This window comes from Ambystoma mexicanum, chromosome 8 (genome assembly GCF_040938575.1).
Source record: "Ambystoma mexicanum isolate Mex_15411 chromosome 8, UKY_AmexF1_1, whole genome shotgun sequence".
Lineage (NCBI taxonomy): Eukaryota > Metazoa > Chordata > Amphibia > Caudata > Ambystomatidae > Ambystoma > Ambystoma mexicanum.
Window position 1 is genome coordinate 156321341 of NC_090929.1, and position 23834 is coordinate 156345174.

Below are 23834 nucleotides of genomic sequence, written 5' to 3' on the forward strand. Positions count from 1 at the left end.
TGACCTTGATGTGAGGCACAGGTGGACATGAGACTGTTGTATTCTACCCCTTATCTGAAGAGGGTAAGGCATTCAGTGATTTGAAGCACGCAGGCATTTTTCCTCCTCGCACAGGAGCTGGCGCTGTTGGTTTTGATGTGGGGCTCGTGGTTGGACTAGGAGTGATGCATATGAGCCTGTGGGGCGAGAAGTGGAGGAGGGTAGGGAAAAAGAGGATGGTGCAGCTTGGAGGGTGGTGCTGCAGAAGATGGTGGCACAGCCAGTAATACAGGGGTCAGGAGGCGGCACAAAGCCCTATAAGGGAAGGATGTAGGGTGGGCCCAAGAGTCCTTCGGGCGGTAGATGGAGGGCTGGAGGAGTACCTCACTCCACGATGCTCCAGGGTATAGGATTTTTCTAAGGTGCCTGAAGGGATTTTACCAGGAGATGCAGAAACCTTCCAGTGCCACCGACAGGAAGGGGAAGCTCTCGTACAATAGCCCTCCAGAACAGATAGGGCTGACACAAGTGTAGGATTTTCAACACTTCAACCACAAACTGAGAAGACCGAGCTCCTCCTGGTCGGTTCCCGCAATAACCTCCAGAAACTCAGCCCTGACTACTCCAAATTCATCATAGATGGCAACATCATTCCAGTTGTAAATCATGTGAAAACCTTAGGCTTCTACCTAGACGCCAATACCAACCTCTCCAAACAAGTTAATATGACCGCCTCAGCTACCGCCTACACAGGAAAATTAATTAGGGCTTGTAGACCCTTTCTATCCACAAACAGCTGCCTCATTCTGGCGAGGGCCCTCATACAATCTAAGCTTGATTATTGCAACAGCCTCTACCTTGGTGCCAACCAAGCTATAATCAAGAAACTTCAGATCCTCCAGAATAATGCGCTGAGAGCAGCACTAAATATCCCCAGGAGAGAACACATCTCCCACATAAGAATATCTTGTAAATGGTTATCTATCCAACAAAAAATCGACCTGAAAACCCTCTGCCTCACCTATAAAGCCTTAAATCACCTTGCCCCCCCGTACCTCACCAATAAACTCTCCTTCAAGCCTAACTCAAGACTCACCAGATCATCCAATACTCTCTGCCTCACCGTGCCCAGATTCTCCGCCAAAAGAGCGGGGGGCTCAAGCTTTAGTGTCCTTGCCCCTCAACTCTGGAACACCTTGCCACTGAGTATTAAATTGACCAAATCCTTCCAACTGTTCAGGAGATCAGTCATTAGTTGGCTTCTGAAGAAGGAAATCCTCAGATAAACTAAGCTTAGTCCCAACTGCATTTACTGTACATACTTTGAATAGATTGACTAAGATCAGTACCAACTGTATATATTGTACATACTTTGAAATGTTCTTACTACCTGCCTGTACATTCTATATTTGGCATCTTAACGCCACAATTGTATAACTGATTATTTACTGTAATTATGTAACCTATCCTTAAGCGCCCATTTACCCCTGGGTCTGGAGCGCTATACCAAATAAAACAAACAAACAAACAAAACAAACAAACAAACTAGTGACTAACCACTCACTGGACCCTTGTAAACCTTGTTCTATTCGCAAGCTAATAACGGTCCTTGCAATAATTATGTACCCACGCACAAGGTCCAGACCCATTCCAGGCAGCATAATAGAATGTGTGGGTTATAGAATCCATGTTCAGAGAGCATGGGCACAGTCCTCATTGCCCAGCTCAGAACCTGCCACCTTGAGCAACTGCCTACTCAGTTCCCACATGAGGTGTTGCAGCACACATCAACCTTCCACTAATTTCACTTTCCGACTACAACCTGTGAATTTGTCCAGCAGACCCATATACTAGGGCCAGTTTGGGATGTTGGGGATAAGTGCAACTGGAACACTGGTACCCATACCCTGTTCACTGGAGGTGACCAACAGTTTAAGTGCTCTCTACAGACATTCTTGTTTTGGGAAAGTCAGAAAAGACTTCCTTTGCCACAGAGGCCCTGGATGGTGTCTCCCTGCAACCATAGAATTAAGGCAATGACCCACGGCTCTCCCTGCATCTCATAAAAACACCTAGACTGGTTTGGCACTTTCCATGCTGCCAAGCTGATGCAAATGAACCCCCATGTCCTCCAGAGTCCTTTCTGACCTTGGTGCTCCACCACCGATGCATCATTTAGCTCGATGCTGAAGCTCTACTGTCTCTGCAACGGAGACCACGCTGAGACTTCTAGCATCCCCAAATCTGCCAATGCCTGCCTGGTTACATGCTGCTTTGAGCGCTAAGCTGTCGCCACTGTAATACCACAACACCATGTTGATACAGTCGAGCCTGCTTGCTGCTAATGGGATGGCAATTCTGGGCTTCTGTCAGTCTTTCATCGCCTGCAGTTTTCCAGTGTCTTGATTCACAAGCTGTTGCAGAACTGCAGCTCAATGGGCAATCCCATCCATGCTGCTCTTACTCAGTCCTGCTTCTAGAACAAGGGTTGTATCCCAAATTCAGTCTTGAGAATTCTGCCCTGTGGCATGGTGCTAAAGTTGGTTATGAACGGACTTGTAGCATCACATTCGGAACGGCTGCAACCTTGGACCACTTGAGGGAAAAGGTTGATGGAGGTGGCTGAGGTGTTTAGGCACCATTCAACTGTTGACCAACAAATCCTCTGCTCCAGATTGGAATGTCTGTCCTACGAGACAATTCCTCAAATTGATCCCCTACTTCCTGCCCAGCCATTCACAAACTGTTAATCTGTGCTCCTTATCTTCTTTTGAAGTGTATTCCTGAGGGGTCCGCATAATCCCTAGTTTTGCTTAATCTGGACATGCTTTAGTTGATGGATACAATGCAACAATTTGAACTCTCCTTTTTTAACCCTTTAAGTGCCATTGGTATTTCCCCCCAGTGCCAGGGCCTTTTTTGGTGATTTTGGTATGTGGCCATTCAATGCCTTGTAACCATTTTGTTACATGATATATCTCGGCCAAATTAGGCTCCTTTTTTCCCCCACATGTAGGCGGTCGTAACGCCACCCAGGAATCCTAGGTTGCTTTAGGGGGGTGAGAGAAAACGAGCAAAAAGGGCGAAAACTGCGTTTTTTCAAAAAATGCCAATAAAATGATGTACAAAGAAGCCTGGTTTTTTTTTTTGTTTTTTTTTTTGTTCGTTTTTTCTTGTAAGAGCTAGGAACAAATGGTTTGCTGTGCTGAATTCCCCTATTTCATGGCTTTCAAGAACAGGTTGAGTGGAAACGAAAAAAACATATTTTTATGTTAACTGTTTTTTTGAGAGGTAGGCGATTTTGGCCTTTTTGGTCAATTGGACATGCATGGACGAAAAGGGTAGGAAAGCCGAATTGGTGGACAGAAAGGCATATGTTTCTGAAAAGTAGACACAATTCCAAGTTTAGGAAGGGGTGATTTTGCGTAGGTCGGGCAACAACTAGGTAGGAGAAAATGCCATAGATTGGTCAAAAAGCAGGAAAATGACCGAAAAAAAGGTATGTGTTGGACATGGTTGGCTTGGTACAGAAATAGCTTCTATGAATTTTGAGAAAAGCAATGCTACATTCCCCCGACTCTTGCAGTTAGAAGAGCACACATTTTTCGTACTGTTTTACAAAACAAGCAATACCACAAGCCAAACACTGAGCCATGGTACACAGGAGTTTTATGCTCACAGCCTGAACAGACGCATTTAGCATGTGTAAATCGGGAAAACCAATGTGGTGAGGAATGGCAAGCATACATTTTTTGAAAGAGCGCAGGCAGACCTTTTCAAGGGTAGGTGACTTGTGCAGGTTACGAAAGTGTATGGTGGCTAAAGCAGCGACTAAATGTAGGTCACATTTGGGAAATGAAAGGGTTGTGTGACAAAGGTCACCAGCAAATGGGTCAAAACGTTATGAAAACCACACAAACGCAACAAATGTTGTACCTTCCCGCATTCCCACAGGTGTCCCGATGAAAACGGTAACTCACATGTGTGGGTGCACCTACCTGGGCGCCAAGGGGAAAGCCTAAAACACAAGTAAGCCCAAGTGTGTTTTCACACCTGAATTTCACACTCTCTGCAGATGGGCACACCATACAGATATGGGCCTTGGGTGTCCAAGCCACCAAGGAAAACGGGGAACCCCATGGATTTCCCAAAAGAGGACATCCGTTGGAATCCAGAGGTCTGCCTTGCGCAAATTGTCCCAGTTTTTATTAGCCACAATCCCCGACAAAGTGTGATATTTGGTGGGGGAAAAAACACAATGTTCACTTTGTCTGGGGTTCTGGGTAATAAATTCTGGGCCGCTTTGCGCAAGTCAGACCTCTGTGCATTCGCACAGGTGTCCTCTTTTGGGAAATGCATGGGGTTCCCTGTTTTCTTTGCTAGCTTCGACACCCTAGGCCCAAATCTGTAGGTTGCCCACATGAACAAAATGGGCTGTGCCGAAAGGCCTGGGGTTACCACCGGGTTACCCTTTTCCTTTTGTGCCCCCGGTAGGTGCACCCACACATGTGAGGTACCGTTTTTGTCGGGGCACCTTTGGGAACGTGAGAAGGTATGTCATCTGTTGTTGGCGACGTGTTTTGGTGAGTGGAAACGGGGAAATGTCTCTGAAATTGGCTGCAAATGAAGACAATTCTCAGACATTTCACTCTGGCCACCCACCGAAACACAACGCCAACAACACATGGCCTACCTTCCCGCGTCCCCACACGTGTCCCAATGAGAGGCAGACCTCTTGTGTGCAGGTGTCATACCTGAGTGACAATGGATACATCATTTGTATAGTAACTTCTCTGTAGTGCGCTCAGGAAACAGTAAAGTACTGGTAGTAAGCCATTTCACATGTTTGTGTTTATGTTTATTATTTCTATTGCGCACCGGGTACCCAAAGGCTTATGGGTGCATACAACAAAGAGACAAACAATACAAACAATTCTTAGAGCAAGAACAAAAATGAGCAGCACACAATACAAAGCAAGCAACAAAAAAAGCATAACGTAGGAGAAACCGCCTAAAGCCGAATAAATAATCAGACAATCAAATTACAACAAGTGGATCCCCTCGGCATATATCTACAGTCTTAGGAAGGCAGGTAGGGAACTAGACCCACCCCCCACCAAGACAATCTTGTCATATGTATTCCAGTCTCTCAGGTCCATCCTACGGAGGATAAGATCTGATAACCTGACCACACCCGGCCCCGCTCTTTGTCTAAACTAGACTAGGACTTTGCTTCTTTGGGTTCATGCCCCTTAACCTTGCTAATATTAGTGATGATCAAATTTCTCGGGTCTAAGACAAAATCCTGAGTGTTCGTGTCTTCTATCTTAGGCATCCAGCATTTTCTAATACGCAGGTTCTGGGAGGAGCCCAGCTTTGGAGGGGCATTCAGTTGATTGTAGGCTTCTTGACCAGATTTCTGTGCCACTGCTGTGATATCAGCAGCTGGTTCCAAGGTAGGAATGACAGTGAAGGACTTTGTAGTTAAGCTACTTTTATTTATCGTAATACTAAGTGGTGTCTGAGCTACCTTACTGCAGTGGTCCGATTGCGAGGACTTATCTAGTAGCTTTTTTTGAGGGATAATTTGACAGCCTTATCCAGATTCATTAGTTTGTGAAGCCATATTCTTGCTCAAGGATCTTTGATCCACCACAAGTTTACTAAGTGAGTTCACTAAGAGTCCCAGATCAAAGGGGCTTGTACAAAGCAGCAACTCTTTGGCAATACTGGCCATAAAGTCCGGCCAATGATCGAGAATAGATTGGTCAAAGGAGGACGAAAAAGATCCTGGCTCCTCTTGAGGGCGCTCAATAGAAGACTTCAAATACTCCATGTTATTTCCTATGGGTTTCTCATGCCCCTCGTGAACAGGGGGGGGGGATAGCAGTATTAATAACTAGCTCCGTGGTGATACTGTTCTCTTTTTAAAACCAGACTCTGGGGCTGCGAGGGCTATAGGCATTTTGGGTTCAGAGCGCATATTCTGCAATCTTCGTCTTCTCCGGGTGCTGAGGGCCAGAACCTCCTGTACCCGATCTCTTGTAGGCGAGGATAAAGAGGATGCAAGGCCAACCTGACCCGATTCCATAACAAACTGACTTGTGGGACCTTAAGTAACCAGAAAATGAGGTGTTCCTTCCACAGGTATGTATTAAACCATACACCAGCAGGGTGCGCGGCTCACTCAACGTGTGTGCAGCCACTGTCTCCAGGGGGGGAACTACACCCGTGTGAGGGACTGCCTACCTCCTCTTAAACTGACTCGTTCCTCCCTCACTATAGCGACAAAAAGAGGAGTAAAGCGCTTTGTGCCTTTTTCCCCCGGGGCCCTGCGTATCCTACCCAGCATATCTTTCTCACCGGCCACCGGGTCGTGTCTATGCCGGAACGTGTCTGTTAGATCTATTAGCCAAGCACACGTACCGCTCTCGAACCTGGGCACCGCTTCTTCGGAGCTGGCGGCTCTTGGATCCCCCGGCCGCAGCCGCGTCCTCATCGAGGGAGCTGCGTGAAGTTGCAGCCGACAGACGCCGAATCACGCTGGTTAGTGAAGGGGACCTGAAAATCGGCAGTGCACGTCATGCACCTTTCCTCACACTTCCCATACATACCACTGACACTGCAGCCACAGTTTCTCCCACCATAGTAACCCTCCACCTCCACATTACCAAGTAATATATGTAGTACTTAAGTCAGCAAAAGCTTTTCAGTAGCCGCAACTGCTAAGGTAACATAAAAGAATTACATTCAGTGCTTTGCCTACCAATAACACATCCAAACTGTCTGGCAGATATCTGTACATTTTTCTGCTCCTTCCACCACATACATGACACTTCTCAGTCATCTACCACCACGGAAGGCTGGACTGCACAATGATGGGAAATTGAAATAAGACCAATGGGCGTATGGCGACCCCCAGCACAAAACAAAACATTGTACAGATGGCTAAGTGGCAAACTTCCTTCAGAAGGAAACAGCACTGTTCAGCTGGACTGGGGGGCATTTTGTGCGCTACCCCGGCAAGTGTTCATGGCCACCACAATACCTCCCCAGGGCACCCACTTCCCTTCCCAACACCACAGGCCCAGTTCCTACCCATCCCAATAGCAATGTGCCCTCCACCCACTATACAATGTTGAAATGACCAAAATTTCATACGTACATAACAAGGGAGAAGCTTGAAATGCTCAAGACCTGTAAAGGGAACAACAAAACATAACTTATCTGTCGGCCTACCCAAATACCAAACCACCCATATTGGCCAGTAAGTTTTGGGCACCCCGGCGCCAGATTGGCACACTAATGTGCCCCTCTGCGCCAAAGCAGGTATAGTAAACAAAGAAAATAATTCAAAATGGCAGGCTGCCCTTTAGCTGTCCTACACTCCTCCCTGGGCTCAAGGATCCGTTCCTAGGAGCAGATATCTGGTCCCAGGGAGGGCTGCATGACATGGCACCCACTCCATTGCGGGTTGGGGGTGGGGAGGTCAATGCCCTATCCATTAAAAATCCCCAACCCTTTGGGGTGCCCCACAGCCCCCCTAAAAGTGTTCCACCATTTTCACTTTTTTCCTTTGGTAACCCAACTCCCCTTGGTGCAGAGAGGCACATTGATGTGCCAATATGGCCCCAGGGTGCCCAAACCTTACTGCCCCACCCACCGGGGGGCCTGTCCCACCATTTTTGGGGGCCCTCTCCCCCCTCACTCCAAATGGGGGGCGGGGGCACCTGAGGCGGGCCTCCTACAAACTGCTGCGTGAGGTACACCCCCCTCCATTTGGGGTGGGGGGGGAGAGGGCCCCCAAAAATGGTCTGACAGGCCCCCCAGTGGATGGGGCAGTAAGGTTTGGGCACCCTGGGGCCAGATTGGCACATCAATGTGGCAGGTATAGTAAACAAAGAAAATAATTCAAAATGGCAGACTGCCCTTAAGCGGGGGTGGAGGGGCCCCCTACACCGCTGTGGAATTTTCTAATGTGAAGGGGGTGCACCTCTCCACCCCCACCCCAATTGGGAGGCCGGGCCATCTCATGTAGTCCTCCCCAGGGGCAGATAAGGGGGGGGCAGCCCTACACTCCTCCCTGGACTCTGGCGTCCGTTCCTAGGAGCAGATATGTGGGGTCCCAGGGAGGGCCGCATGACATGGCACCCACTCCATTGCGGGTGGGGGGAGGGGGTCAACGCCCCATCCCATTAGAAAATTCCCCGACCCTTTGGGGTGCCCCACAGCCCCCCTAAAAAGCATTCCACCATTTTGACTTTTTTCCTTTTGGTAATCCAACTCCCTTTATATGATATATTTTATTTGTATCGCGCTCATACACACGTGTTTCAGAGCGCGACTAGGCAAGGGAGGGGAACAAGGGAGAACACAGCACAACATAAAAAACGATCTTACTAGGCCCGGTGACATTGAGAACGCGCAAGTGCATGGAAGGGGGAGAGTGGAAAGTGCAGAAGCCGAGGAGCGCAGATAAATAAAATAAATAGAAAATTGAGGCAAACTGTGGTAGTGCAGCCAGCAAGTGGCAAGTGCTATGCCAATCTGGCCCCGGGGTGCCCAAACCTTTCTGCCCCGCCCACTGGGCGGCCTGTCTCACCATTTTTGGGGGCCCTCTCTCCCCTCACCCTAGGGTGACCTATGTTTGGGCCCAGGACTTCCAAGAGTCAAACAGTTGAGCCTACATTTAAAACAAAAAAAAAAAGAAATGCTAAATTTCATTGAGGGCGATTTAGCCAAATATGGGAGAGGTTTAACCAGATTCAGACACTGAACTATATTCTTTGTAAAGCTTATACTTTTGTAGCCAATCCCAAGTGACAATTCTGTATATTCTTCATTCTCCTTTTATATCCTGTTTCAGGATTAATTGCAGCTTTTTTTTTTGAATAACCGTCATAGGACGACACAAAATCCATGAATTATATCGATGCATTTCTCAGAGCATTATTTAAGGAAGATCCCTAGTTATATCGCTGCATTTCTCCGAGAGCATTATTTAAGGAAGATCACTCATCTCCCTCAATTTTAAAATACAATCCAAGTTTTTCATTTATCGATGTGCCATCAATAAAACAAGCCCAGCTGCCAACACATCACTGTAAGAGGCAACAAATTTGGTAGTCTCAATGCTGTCCTCCATAATCTCCCATTCAAACACTTGCAACCAGCCGTTGAAGGAGGCAAAAATTGTAAACCTTAAGTTAGTGTAGGGATCACTTTCTGTCTATAAAAAAAGTCAAAAGGTTTACAGAGAAAATTGGTAAAGTTTAGCATGAATCCATTTCGTTTGGACCATAATTGCTTCAAGTATAACTAACACTCAGGCTTTCACCATGGTTAAATGGGATTTTACTGCAAAAGTGTAGCCCAAATAAAGTAGCTTTGAAACTTCTGGAATTGCTGGCCCACCAATATACCAAACGTCGTTCCTATATTTCCTTTGCTCAGAAGCATCTGAGAGCTCTCGATTAATAACCAACATAGTTTCCTGGGCAAAATTTCCAAATGCACCTTAAGGATATCTGCAGACCTTTTGGAGTTAAATCAAAAAGCACTATCGTGTGCATGGAACAACCAGCCAATTTAAACGGCACCCAATCTCGGAGGGAACAAATTTGGCTTATGGAGCATCCGCAGTATCAGAAATATACAGATTAAATAGTGTAGGGGGCCAGCACACAACTATGTGCACCGCTCCCTCAGAGTTTAGTTTAACACCAGAGGCATTGTTAGGTGGTGGCTAGGGGGAAGGGTGGGAGGGGGCGGCTATAACCCCCGGTATATTGGTTGTAGCTCCGGATAGCTCGGGGGCTACAACCAAAAGGCTAGCTCCAGAGTCCCAACAGTCCCAAAATTAGCATAGCCCCAGATCTTTTCTAGACCTAACACCACCCCTGTCTAACACAATTTACTGTTCACTTTATCAAAGGCTGCACACATGTCTAAACTCGCTACATATAGTACTTTGTTTTTTGGCACTGCCACCTTATTAATAAAAAATGTGAAACAGTGAGGGGAGTGCCCACACCTTTTCTGAAGCTTATTTATCTAATATTCACAATCTGCTGTTCAGCCTATGGCATGTGATCTTAACAACCAAGCTGCATTCTTTCCCCCCACAGAATCAATTTGGGAAATAGGGCAATAACTTGGGCTCGGACATGGGGCCCTTTTTTATGGTTGGGAATTATAATCGTGGATTGCCATGACACAGATATTCTTTTCTAAAAGTGCCAGCAGAATTTCCGCACAGATATCTGGTTCTTTTTTAACACAGTTGGAAACACCATTGGGTCCGGTGGCCCTGGAATTGTTCAAATGTGTAATTGTACTGTTAATCTCTTCATAGTTCCAATTTATTGGCCAACGTTCGCCATCATGTAATGGTAACAAGACCTCATTCTGTGAAGAGAAACTCATATAAAAATGAGCAAGCCACCTATCTTCTGGAATCCTGTTCGACTGAGAACGGCTTTGTTGACCCTCGGTGCCAATCAAGATTTGCCAAACTTATTATCTTGTTGTGTGCTTAATGTGCTCAGTAATTTCATATGTTTTAAGCTAATTTTTAAAAATTAACTTCCATAAAGGTAGAGCTCTTTCATCCCAAATGAAAATGCAGGACTTTAATAGCCGTCCAAGCTCCTGCTGCTTATCCCCAACAGCCACGTCAAACTTTCTTCTGTGAGTTGATTGCAGTGGTCCCATAGCCCAGCAACTAATTGGAGTCAGTGCTCTACTGAAGAGTTTCAGTAAAACTGTGAGCAGGTCCACTAGGTTATTCACTTCACAGCATAGGACAGGGGCAATGCGCTGGTCTTGGAAGCAAGACCACGCAGGGCAAGCAAGACCACGCAGAGCAACTGGTTTGAATCCTGGATCCGCGCTTAGAAATGGAAATCGGGTATGGTATTAGGCGAATGATAAAAAAACAGAATAAAATAAAATGTTGCCCAGACCAAGTCTTAACAACCAGCAAAACTCTACTACGATTGACATTTACAGTTAGACCAGCAAATGCTTTATTAAACTGTTTCAAATTAGTAACTACAGTTAAATAGACTATCAGTTTTGCATGGCCGCTCTCTGGCCTCCTACATATGCTGTGTGCTCATTAATTAAAGTGACTCAATCATAAAAATAAATTGTGCACCGGGTAAAGGGCCCAATTCATGTAGGTCTGCACTCCAAGTACCCCTCTACATTGCCATTTAAACACATAAGATTCCATCATCTCATGAAGTCTGACCAGTTAGACCCCACCCCTCGTAACTTTCAGATAGGGCCCCAATAATGCTGTTGAGTCATCACCATTTTCAAACCTTCTTTTACAAAAATAATTCAAATCGTCCATGCACATGACTAATGGAGTTTGACTGTTTTCATGGCAGTTCAAAAGTACTCTAATTCCTCGCATATTGAGATGTCTGTGGTCAAAATTGGATTTGCATACAAATTAACAAGGCATTCAATTGAAAAAGATGCAGATGTACACTTTAGGACGCCATCCAAGACAGATTTCAATTGGTGAAGCATCCACCTCGATGAATTCTTAACTGCAATCCATAAGCCACCATATAGAGCCGCCCCTTTTAAAACGTTCATAGCTCTTTACTGCGACGGAGAAGCCATCTAAAATGGGAGCTTCCAACAACCAGGTCTCTTGAAGAGCAACAATGTCGTAAGTTTTAAATGTCTGCCATTCATCCTTTCGCAAAAAACTATTAACCTCGATTCCAACTCGCAAGCTTATTTGAAACCGGAGCAGCTACCCATCCTCCTCCCCATAAATCCACCAATCAAACCCATTTTGCTTGTTTACCAGGGAACTGTTGGAATTCAAACACCTTTCTTCTCTCACCCATCCTTTGCAACTCGGATCCACTCCCATAGGTTGTTTGAACCCACACAAATGTCGACTCCTCGTGATGGAGATATGGAACTTTCAGTTCTGTATTTGTACGTGAATATGAGCAATCCAGGCCCATCGTAAACGATTTCTCCTGTCCACCGTTGGCACAGTGGACACTTTCAAGCACACTTGATCATTATATGGAAAACCAATTTCAAATAGATATTCTTTAAAAAAATAGTGTGTGATATACACAGTTTGAGCATTTCTCAAATGCAGACAAGACACATTTTGGTCATTGAGTTGGGAAGCAACACTTGATCTACAACGGGAGTAGTTAATACCCTGGGTTGCAGTCTCAATAATTCAGAACGATTTAAAGATGGACTCTGATGTTGGCAATAATTCTGTAATGGTAAGCTTTGTTTCAGCTACAGAAATGACTGCGCTGCCAGCGTTTCCTGTGGCTATATTACAATGTAACGTTTGTTCATCAATGTTTCTGCAACTCTGATCCAGTAATACAGACTAATCGGCATCACTCAGTCTTGTAGATTCCAACAAACCTCGTTCCGTGCCATTTTAGATATGTCTGCGCGCCCTCTCCGCCCTCTCCACCCCCCCCCCCCCCTCCCTCCCTGCCCTTCTTACAGCTGGAGATTTTAACCTTTTCTTACCAGATGATTTTGGCTTATGTTCTAGGCTAGAAGGCCCCTCTGCATTGGTGCTTAATTTAGTAGGTGACTCTAATGATTCAATTGTATGTTCTAGACCATTCTTTCCCACTAATTTAACCTTCTTAGAAGGGAGGCACTTCTTTCTATTACGCAGGCGAGCCGTTTGTTTTTTCATTTTCCATTATCGCTTACTCTGCTGACTTTATCACGTTACATTCTGACTCACTTGCATCAACACTCTCTGCGTTGGCCTGAGCTGTTGTCAAAATGGAAGAGGACACAACAACATGTTGTCCTTGCCTACTAGATCGTTATTACCTTCACACCCCTGCTTGGGTGGTACGTTGTTACTCCCAGGCTCACTATCCAACATATGTTCCAGCACGGTGGAGAAATGAGGCAGGAACCGCCAAAGCTATTTCAATCACTGTCGATATAGTTATTGTGCTCATTCAATATTTCAGCACATAAGACCAGCAGTGTTTTGACTAGAGCATATATGGCTGATCATCCTTATCCTGCACTGAGGCGTTGGACCCAATGTCTGACGGTCTTAAGAATCTAAAGGACCCTGAACTGGAAGAAATCAGGAGACTGCAAGTATCTTCCGCCTATTACATTTTCGGAGATGCATCCCTTCTGCTACCACAGAAGGAGGGACACCGCCATTCACCTTTTCTAAGCTATAACATGGCTTTAATAATTGTCATTCAGATTGTTCTCCTGTTCTCCACTTGGCAATTTGCATTTGCTACCGGAATAACGGGCCCGATATGCTTGACGATCTGGTCCGGCGAGGCAGCCAACGGCACAGCCTCCTCCAACCCCATTGGTGGAAAACAAGCTGTAATCTTCCCATCCTGAGTGTTGGATTCTTATCGATTTTATTAGGAGCTGCTGCACCGTCCAGCAGCCTTGATCAGATCTTTCACCAACATAGCTTTCTAAGGGTCGCCCCGTCTTGTAGCTTTAGTCCTTCCCTACACACTGCTTCTAGTTTGATATCTGGGCGCCTTGCTGGACCTGGCAATTGTGAGGGTCAGTCATGAAAGTGCTAGTGAGACCATCGATCTACAATTTAGCTTACCCAATTATCATGTAACCAGCCTCTGCCACAGGCCACAAAAAAAGCCAACAAGCTTTTACCCTGAGCTTGCGCCGCTCACTCACTCTGGCTTAGAGTAGCTAACCTCAATTGCAGTATGGCTACATAAACCCCTTGCAACAACACTGAGAACCGTGCTCTATTCGCCAAGAACTTTCAAGCGATATTGATGTCCAACTGTGTTGGGTACCAATAACAAGTATTCATATATAACCTACGTTATATAGCAGCAGTAGAGAACCACTGGGGGCTTGAATTACACAAACACTGGGGTGCTGAATGTCCTTGCTGAATGTTCCTCCGTGCCTGCTTGAGCTCCCAATGTCACCGTTACACTGGCCTCTATCCAACCAGAAGAGGACTCTCCACTCCGCACACCACCAAGGCTAGTGGTCCAGGAACATTCAGTTGAACTGCTCCCTATCGCGTCTGGCTCTGAACAGCCAATTTCCTGGCTTCAGGAAAGGAGCGTCTGTCTTCTGGCTGCAGTCCTCCTTCAACTCTCAACTCCCATCCAGTTGCACTGCACTGTGCATTCACTTTGGCAGCCGCTTCCGACAGAAGGAGTAAAGGTTAGCAAGAGGAAAGGGAAGGGGAAATGTGCTTTGAAACATGGCAAGACCTTCCAGGTTCATGTATCAATTTCTTTATAGAACCTTGGTTTGACGTTATTATATGTTGCTATCATGTGGTTTTGGATTGCCTCAGCCCAAATTACCAGTGGCGACTAAGGAGATATACATGTTGGGCTGTTCCTGTTTCACCATAATGTTTGGGATCACTGCTGGTTTAATGGTAGTGTGGGACTGAATAGGCACAGCAGCTACTACGCACTCCTTTGCTCCTGCAGAGCAGAAGTCATTTCGTTAGTGTTGACACATAAAGATCCTGTATCATGGAGCAGGTATTTTCGGCAAGAGCCCTACCTCTACTACAAAAATAAAAGTTGTTTTGCAGGTGATAAATTACTGCTATTCGATTTAATAGAGCTGTAGAAAACACAAACTTGTTCTATTGATATTTTTATCACTTGATGGTAGTTATCACAAGCAATACAGATACGCAGAGTGGGTGGTGATGATGCAGTGTTCGAAATTGAGGGGAGCTGGGGGCCATTTAGCTCCTGTCCTAGAAGTGCCTGGTTAGCTTGACACCAACTGCTACCATGAGCTACCTTTTGGCTCCCCAGAGCAACTGATACTGAACAAACACAACTATATGCATTTAACTCTGTGTTTGGCACAATCTACAAATAAACATTAGGGCACCACTATACAACTTTTAAACCTTTATGGATAATAAAATGGACGAAATTTTATATATTTGCATCTTATGTGGAAGTTGGATTTGGGGAATGCTCACATTAAGAAATCTTGGATTCATTTTTAAACACAAATTTAGAGAATAACATAGAAACCAAATCATTAAAGTTAAAATAATTGATTTGTCACTAAAATGCAACCAAAAATGAAATTCACAATACTATAGTTGTAAATCTATAAACGCTAAAAATCGAGTTAAACCTAAAATTAAGGCTACATTCTCCCACCACATGACTGTGGACCAAAATACATTTTAAGGCATACACAGGTTCAAAGTGGATTTGAGACTTCAGTCTTTGCAAGCTGAAATGGGGACAATCCATTATCGAATGTTTCAACGTTTCGAGTTGTGTAGTAGAATTGACGACAACTAGCCCAATGCTTGGTCTGTTCCCTAGTATTGAAATGATTAAACCTAAAGCGCTTGTGCTTTGTGGCAAGGAAAACAATATATTTCATATTTTCCCCCTTTTCTTAGGGAATAAAGAATATTCTGTAAAACTATAGGCCCCTATAGTTTAAATGGTGATTAGCCAGTCGTGTTTATAAAGTTGTCTGTTTTAGACACTACTAGGTCGATTGAATTCTTCAGCATTTGAGTCAATGAGATAAAGAGAACACATTCTTTGTCCATCTTTCCCTATATCTAATCACAGATATGGATAAAGATTCCACCAACATTCGATCCAACACCACATATAATGAATTACTGGGCCGGTCTATACCTAGCTCATGCCTAATGACATTTGCCAAAGTGCTAGACAAGCCAAGTACCTCTTTCCAGAGCCGTCCCTTTATAGTCTAGATATTCACCAAGATCCAATGGGCACAAATCTAACCCACTTAACTCCTGCTTATCCAATCTTAATTTCGAACCTTGCTAGGCAGAGAGTCCCTTTCCATCCATGGTAGTTCTTTTGGATTTAAGCTTTCCCGGTTTTCTTAACTGTTTAAATATCTGAAACGTACAGTGCATATGCTTCGGTGCTCTTTTAGATATATTTTTTGTTTCATTTCTGTGGAAAGAATGTCTGTGCACTGAAATGTATTCTTCATTAACAGAGGAGTAATGTGAATCAGAAATGTGCTGGCAAAAGCTGAGGGGTACTGCTAGCCATTGAGCAGTGTATGGACCGGGCCTAGGAAAAGGAGCATAACGCCACTATTTTGCCATTCACTGCAGCAGTTGCAATGCTGTGTTCTACTTTGTGCTTTGTGAGGACTGTTGGCAAGCCATGTTTTTTTTTTTCTTCTTTTAGGGTCACGTGTATCGAGATGGTAACTACTTTGGCCTGTACATTCCATGGGAGAAGGTATCTTGCACAGCAAGGAATCATTGATAAAATTTCTAACATGATCATCAGTGCAGAGTCTGACCCTTTTTCAGGTTTCTATTTGCCAGGTGAGCACATGTGATGCAAGAATCGGTGATCTGCAGTTTTGAATATTTGCATTTTATTTGGTTAAATGGTACAACAAAGAGCATTCTATAATCTTCATGATCTTATTAATGTTTACACATTAAAACTACATTTAAACCAATGTATTGGTGAATATATCGGAAAGGTTATTTCAAAGATGTATAATGTGAATTTATTGTGAAATGATTGCGTTTTTATTAAAATTTTCAAAACTGCCCATTTTGGTACAATAGTATTTTTTTTTTAATTGTCCTTGTGCCACTACATCAATACATATTTTTCTGCACTCTAATAAACACTTGCGTATGTCTGATCTTTTTTGCTAATGTATCCTAACTAATTGCATCATTGAGCTGGAACATCTTGGAAAAAGTGTTTTTTAGTTTTCCCATTTTATGGTCTTTACTGGCGTCTCAAACGCTGGTCTAGCTGTCTCTCTCCTGATTTCTATTTCTCTCTGGGCAAGAGTCTGGTTGTAAGGTGCAATTTGCTCGAACCACCCAATCCATTTCTCAACAGCACAAACCAGAAATCAAACTCATCCTGAAAGGTGTTGGTGCATGCTGTGTTTTGTCTTATTATTAAACGTGGAATACGATCAGCAGCAACAGTATATCCCTCTGAGGTGGAGACTGACCTGGTATTTGTGGGGCATACATTTTCATTGCATGTGTCCTGCAGGAATGTTATCACGCTGATGGCACATTTTCTGTATGGGGGTGAAGAGATAGACATAGGCTGTGCACGGCTGCTGGGGTTCTGACAGACTTTGTGAGGGTCTAGGAGTAAGACTGACACAAAGGTGGAATGTTGATTGGCAAAGGCTTTTATTAACCAAAATTGGGTGACATTTAAGGAAAACTTAACTAGCCCCATCTCCAAGAGGGGTTTCCGTGCCTCAGCAAAACTAGCTAATGAAACGGTCTGTCAGAATGTCCAAAGTGAAGTTTGCTGTCCTGTGTCCAAATCCTAACCTGTCCTTCACAAGCAAAACTCCATATAATGTGCAAGGGTAAATGTCTTTTGACTGCTGACTTGCAGCCTGACCTTGTAGCAAACCTAAGTTCCAAAAGGTGTAGGAAAATAAAGCAAATTTCACAAAACTCAAGGGCTTGACTTCTTTTCTCCATGCCCCCTCCTTGGTGTACTCTCCTGCCAAGTAAGGTACGCAACCTTCTCATTCACTCACAGTGGCTTACTTTCCTGCCAAGGTCTGTGGGTGCTCCTTAAATATGCAAAGTTTGTATTTCTCAGTGTTCAGTGTTTACCTTCCCATGTAATTAGGTCTTGAATGGATTGTGTCCTCCAACGTATTCCTCATCTTAGATGTATTCCATCCAGCTTTAGCTGCTTCGGAAATGTTTTCTCGGCACAGGGTGCCGTGTGTCGATGTTGTCGAGTCGAGGTCTCTTGGAGGCCTCCGTCGAGGGCGACGTCATCTGGTATACAAGCAGCACGCGCGCAGGCGCCCGTTGGCCTCAGTTCTGTTTTTCCGCAGTACGTGTTGCTTCGGAGACTCGGCGCACCTCGAGTAGTTCTGTAGTTCTATAGTTACTGAAGATATTCAATATGTCCTCGTCGTCAACCCCGCGGTCGGGATAAAAAGTGTAAATCCTGCGGTTCGAAAATGTCCATCACGGACCTGCACCGAGAATGTCTGTGGTGCCTCGGTGAAGGCCACGACATGGAGGCCTGTACGAAGTGTCAGGCAATGACGGGGAAGGCCTTCCGAGAGAGGAAGGGAAAATTGCAGGTAGGGGACAAATCCCCAAAAAGAATGAAATACCCCACAAAACATTCTTTCTCCGAAGAATGGGAAGCATTCAGAATAAAACACCCTCCAGGACGTCGAGTGAAAAAGACCGCTCGACATCGACCGTTCGAGGTCACCGACGCCGTCCGGATCCCGACACCTCGAAGGGCAAGTCTTCGAAGAGCGCCTCGAAGTCAGTTCCATCGACTATTTCGTCAGCGCAATCGACACCTTTGTTGACCCCGAAGCCCTCGGCGCCAAATATTCCAAAGGCTCCAACTCGGCCAACTCGGCCAGAAGCTGTCAAAATAACAGCAAGAGAAGGCTGCAAAGGCTGTAATGCCTTCAGGTTCCATTGATCACCTCTCCCACCTCTCGCAGAAAAGGTTTTCAAACCTCTTCCAAGGAAAGAATTTTTCAAATCTTTAACTTCAATTTTTGAAATACAGGCGAGGTCTGATGAGAATGTTCCTTTTGGACTGGAATATGGCACCCCAAATGTCCCAGAATGCCTGGAAAGCAGGATGAGGGATCTGGTGGAAATCTTGCATAATGCAAGTGGAATTGATACTTCACCTGAAACAGATTTTGGCAGGCCAGAACCAGGGGAACATGCCAGTCCCTCATACAGGCAACTAATGACAAAGGTGGTCGAATACTTTGGATGGGCTAGACCACCAACTCGGTTCATCCAGGATGATCTGACCGATATATTGGATCATGGTCCCACCGAAGATCCGATCTTACCCTTCCATGTAGCCTTACAAAATAGGGTGGCCAAAAATTGGGAGACCCTGGACTCTCTTCCTCCGGTGAATAAGTCTCTCACTTCAAAATACCACCCTTCCAGTAGCGACCCCAGCTATCTGTCTAAGCACCCTACTCCCGGGAGTCTGGTGATCCAGGCATCCACAGCTTTAAGTAAGGTTGCGTACCCTTCAATCCCTCTGGATAGGGACGACAAGCGGGCATGCAAGGTATTTTCAGCTGGGAGTATGGCGTTAAAATCGTCCAACTCCACATGTGCCTTGGCAAAATTTTTGTGCACTCTGTGGGAGTGCATTGCAATGGCGGCGGAGCACATTCCAGAAGGGAATGAAAGGGAAGGATTCCTAGCCATTGTGAAAGATGGAAAGCAAGCCATGCAGGAATCCCTTCAGTCTGGATTGGACACTGCAGATAGTGTGAGCAGGTCCATGAGCACTAGCACAGTAATGCGCAGCTTTGCGTGGTTACGGAAGTCTGGTTTCGCAACAGACGTGCAAAAACGTCTTCTGAACATGCCCTTTGATGGATCTCACCTTTTTGGCAGCAAGGCTGATGAGAGCCTTGAGGTTGCAGACCTCAAAAGTGGCTGCCAAGTCTTTAGGAGCTCCTATTAGGCAACCTCAGCCTTTTCATGCATTAGGACAATCTTGGAGGGAACAATCCTATCATTACTACTCATATGGAAAGGGGAGAGGAATGGGCAGTCAAAGGGGCTAGAAAAAGGCCACTCGTGGTGGACGAGGAAAACGTGCAAAGCCAGCCCCAGCTGCAGCCTCTTTACCATCAGCGGCCGCAGCAACCACCACAAAACCACTTTGAGGACTTGCAAGACACCTGTGGGAGCCAGGCTGTCGCAGCATCTGCAAGAATGGCGAGCCATTACTTCAGATGTTTGGGCTCTAGAAAGAATAGCCCAAGGTTACTGCCTTCCTTTTCTAATGCAACCTCAAAGCAATCCACCAGGGAGACGCTCTTTGAAGTTTCCAGACACGCTCCTACAGCAGGAAGTCTTAACCCTGCTGGAGAAAGATGCTATAGAACCAGTACTTGTAGCGGAGAGGAACAAGGGATGATACTCCCCATATTTTTTTTATTCCCAAAAAGGACAGAGGACTGAGACCCATCTTGGATTTAAGAGTCTTGAACGAGCTCCTCAGGAAGGACAAGTTTAAGATGGTCACTCTTTCTCAGATCCTTCAACTTCAGGATTGGTTGGTGTCATTGGACCTCTAGGATGCTTATTTTCATGTGCCAATTCATCTCGAGCACAGAAAATACCTGAGGTTCGTAGTTGGTGACTCACACAATCCGTTTCGAGACCTGCCGTTCGGGTTGACCTCCGCCTGAGGGTCTTCACCACATTAATGGTAGTGGTGGCAGCGCACCTCAGGAGGGGGTGGGGGGATTCAAATCTACCCCTACCTAGACGATTTATCGGGGCACGTTCTGCCGAACAAGCCTTGGATCATCTGAAAGTCACGTGACACTTCCTCCACAGACTGGGTTTCTCCCTCAATTTCAAGAAGTCACAAATGACAGCTTCCTAACAGCTCCAGTACATAGGGGCTGTATTACACATCCTTGGGAAAGAGCTTGCCTCCCAAGTCAAGGGTTCAAGACATTCTTCAGATGGTTTCCAATTTCCAAAATGCCCAAAATCTCCAGGCCTACGACTTCTTAAGACTGCTTGGCCTCATGGCATCCTGCATCTTCCTAGTGCCATAGGCACGCCTGAGAATGAGATCCCTTCAATGGGCTCTAAAGACTCAATTGTTCTCAGGTCAAATTACGGATCTTCAGATTCCGAACAAGGTTCGGCAGGATCTTCTGTGGTGGACTTGCACAGAGAACATCCTAAAAGGAAAACATTTTTGGCAACCATGGCTGGAGATTACTGTAGTGACGGACGCCTCTCTCATGGGGTGGGGAGCTCATGCCAACGATCTGACAATCAGCGGTCGTTGGTCTCCATCGGAGTCCAAACTACACATCAACCTTTTAGAGCTGAGGGCAATCAGACTAGCGCTGAAGGCTTTTCTGCCATTTGTCCGAGGAAAACCTTTTCTGATGATGACGGACAACTGTCTACCTAAATGGCACTGTCATGGTCCAAGGTCCTCAGGCCAATCTCCTCCTCTTCGATAGGCGTTTCCCTCGCCTCATCAACTTCCTCTCATCTCCAGCTGTCCCCTCCTCTCACTCCCTGGCTGCCTTACCCACTTTTTCCTCCTCCTCTGCCACTCTTCAGGCTCCCTCCACAACTCCGCAGGGCGTACCTGATTTGTACCCCTCCGCGGAAGGTCTTTAAGGCCGGCAAACTTCTTCATCTTGCCACTCTCAACTCTCGCTCTGCTGTCAAACACGCCTCTGACATCTGCCACCTCCTTGAAGAACTGGACCATGATGTCCTCGGTCTTACGGAGACACTGTTCACGGCTAGCTCTGTCACAACCTTTGACACTCTACTCTCTGAGGGCTACAAGATCCTCTCTGCACCCAGATCCACTCGACCTGGAGGGGGCGTAGCCCTGATCTTTCCTGAGTGGATTCCTGCCACCATCATTCCCCTTCAGATTTACTCCTCTTTTGAATGCATTGTCTGCAGACTCTCTCTCTCCTAGCCACTCTCTTACTGTTGCTACTCTATACCGGCCCAACGGGCAAATCACCTCTTTTCTCTCTGAGTGGGCCGACCTCTCCTCCTCCCTCCTGGCCTCAACCACTCAACTCCTCCTCCTTGGTGACCTCAACATTCACCTCGATTCTCACTGTCCCTCATCGCTGCTCTTTCGCAACCTCTGCGATACCCTCTCCCTCTCTATCCTCCCCTCTGGCCCGACGCACTCTGAAGGACACACACTTGATGTCTTGATCTCCCCTGGCCTCCCCCTCTCTATTCCTCTGACCACTCTTCTCTCCTGGAGTGACCACTGCCGCCTCTCCTCCCATCACTCACTCTCTTCTCCCCAAGCCAACCACACCCTAACACTTCCACTTACCTTCTCGGACATCCAACCTATGAAGCGTGTGTCAGCGGAGGCTTTCGCTGCCACCTTCTCTCCCCCTCCTCCTCACCTGGCTGACTCACGGCCCGACACAACCCTTTCCCTTCTCTACTCTTCCATCTCTGATACTCTTGCCCCTGTCATGAGGATCCGCTTGAAGTCCAAAGCCAAGTGCAATTCCTGGTATGATTCCGACCTAGCTACACTTAAACGCAAGTGTAGGGCGGCTGAGAGGAAATGGAGGTCTTCTTGCTCATCCTCTGACAAACTGGCCTGTCGCCTGCTCCAAAGGCAATACCGACTCTCTGTCCGCACTAAGAAGAGAGCCCACATTCAAGCCCGTGTCTCTGCGGCATCGAACAACTCGGCCAAACTCTTTAAAATCTACAAGGAGCTTGCCAACCCTGCAGCAGTCTCCTCCCCTCGCCTCCCAGGCTCTCTGCAATGCCCTTGCCTTTATCTCTAAAATCCAGGACATCCTGTCCACCCTCACCTCCCCTCCCTATCTTATTCCTTCTCAGTCTGTGCTTGGAGGCCCCCCTTTAAAGACCACCCCACCATCCTTCTCTTCCTTTACTATTTTCTCCCCTGACGAGGTCGCTAGACAAGTCTGATCTATGAAAGCCTCGTCAAAACAGGTTCATCCCTGTTCTTCCAAAACCATCAAGGACCACATTGACACCCTCGCTCCTGCCCTTGCTGATTTTTGCAACCATTTGTTTGCCTCATGATCCTTCCCCTCCCCTCTGAAGCACTCCCTTGTGCATCCTCTTCTCAAGAAACCCACAGCTGATCCTTCCTGTCCGGCAAACTATCACCCAATTTCCATTACCCCCTTTCTGGGCAAACTCCTGGAAAAGCTGGCCATCTCTCAGCTTAACCTTCATTCAGATTCTTTTGGTTGTCTCCATGACCACCAGCCTGGCTTCAGAGCGGCCAGAAGCACGGAAACTGCTCTCCTCAATATCCGTGAAGATCTGCTCTCCAACCTTGATTCTAACATTCCCTCTGTCCTCATCCTTCTTGATCTCTCTTCTGCATTCGACAGTCAACCACACCATCCTGCTCAACCGTCTCTGTGATAATCTGGGTATCCCTGATCAGGCTCTGGCCTGGCTGACCTCTTTCCTCTCTGATCGATCCTCCCAGGTCCAACTGGGGTCTTTCCTATCATCTATCGTCCTCTCCACCTGTGGGGTTCCCCAGGGGTCTAACCTCTCACCCTGGCTTTTCAACCAATACCTGGCAACTCTCGCTCACTGCATTGCCATTTTCTGCTCAAATGTCCTGTGCTACGCTGATGACACTCAACTCATTTTCCGGCTGCCCTCGGCCACCTCCTCTCCCTCCCTCTCTCATCTCTGACTGCCTAACTGCCATTCAAAATTGGTGTGCCGCCAATGATCTTTGTCTGAATGCCAGCAAGAGGGAGATCCTTCTCATCGGCTCTCCATCCTTTTCCCCTCACTCTCTGGCCTGCCTCCCTTGGCCCTCCTTCTACCCCTACCTGCGAGGCTAAGAACCTTGGCGTCATCTTTGACTCCACACTTTCCTTCTCGGCCCATATCGCTGATGTCTCTAAAAAGTCAAACTTCCGACTGCACCTCCTTTCTTCTCCTTCCCCCTAGAAGCTCATGGTATCCCAAGCTCTGGTTCTCTCTAGCTTGGACTATTGTAACAGCCTCTTTCTAAAGCTACCTGCCTCTACTCTACTCTCCGCCCTCTACAACTTATCCAGAACAGGACTGCGAGACTTGTCCTTGGCCTCAAGCCCTGGGATCGTATCTCTCCAGCTTTGAAATCTCTCCATTGGCTCCCAGTGGATGCAGGGATTAAATTCAAAACCCTCTGCATTGTCCACAAGGTTGTCTGGGGCCTGGGTCCAAAATACCTTCAGCTATCCCTCCGCAAATACCTCCCCTGTGAAGCTCTTCGCTCCTCTACCTC

The 23834-nt window shown here is 46.3% G+C and overlaps 1 protein-coding gene across 1 annotated transcript in view; it reads left to right on the forward strand.

Moving 5' to 3' along the window:
• The window catches only part of PSMD5 (proteasome 26S subunit, non-ATPase 5), a 257327-nt gene that overhangs the window by 125379 nt on the left and 108114 nt on the right, over positions 1-23834 (forward strand). Inside the window, exon 6 of the mRNA XM_069609535.1 lies at positions 16200-16342. Coding sequence (XP_069465636.1) covers positions 16200-16342 — 143 coding nt within the window. The remainder of the gene's footprint in view (positions 1-16199; positions 16343-23834) is intronic.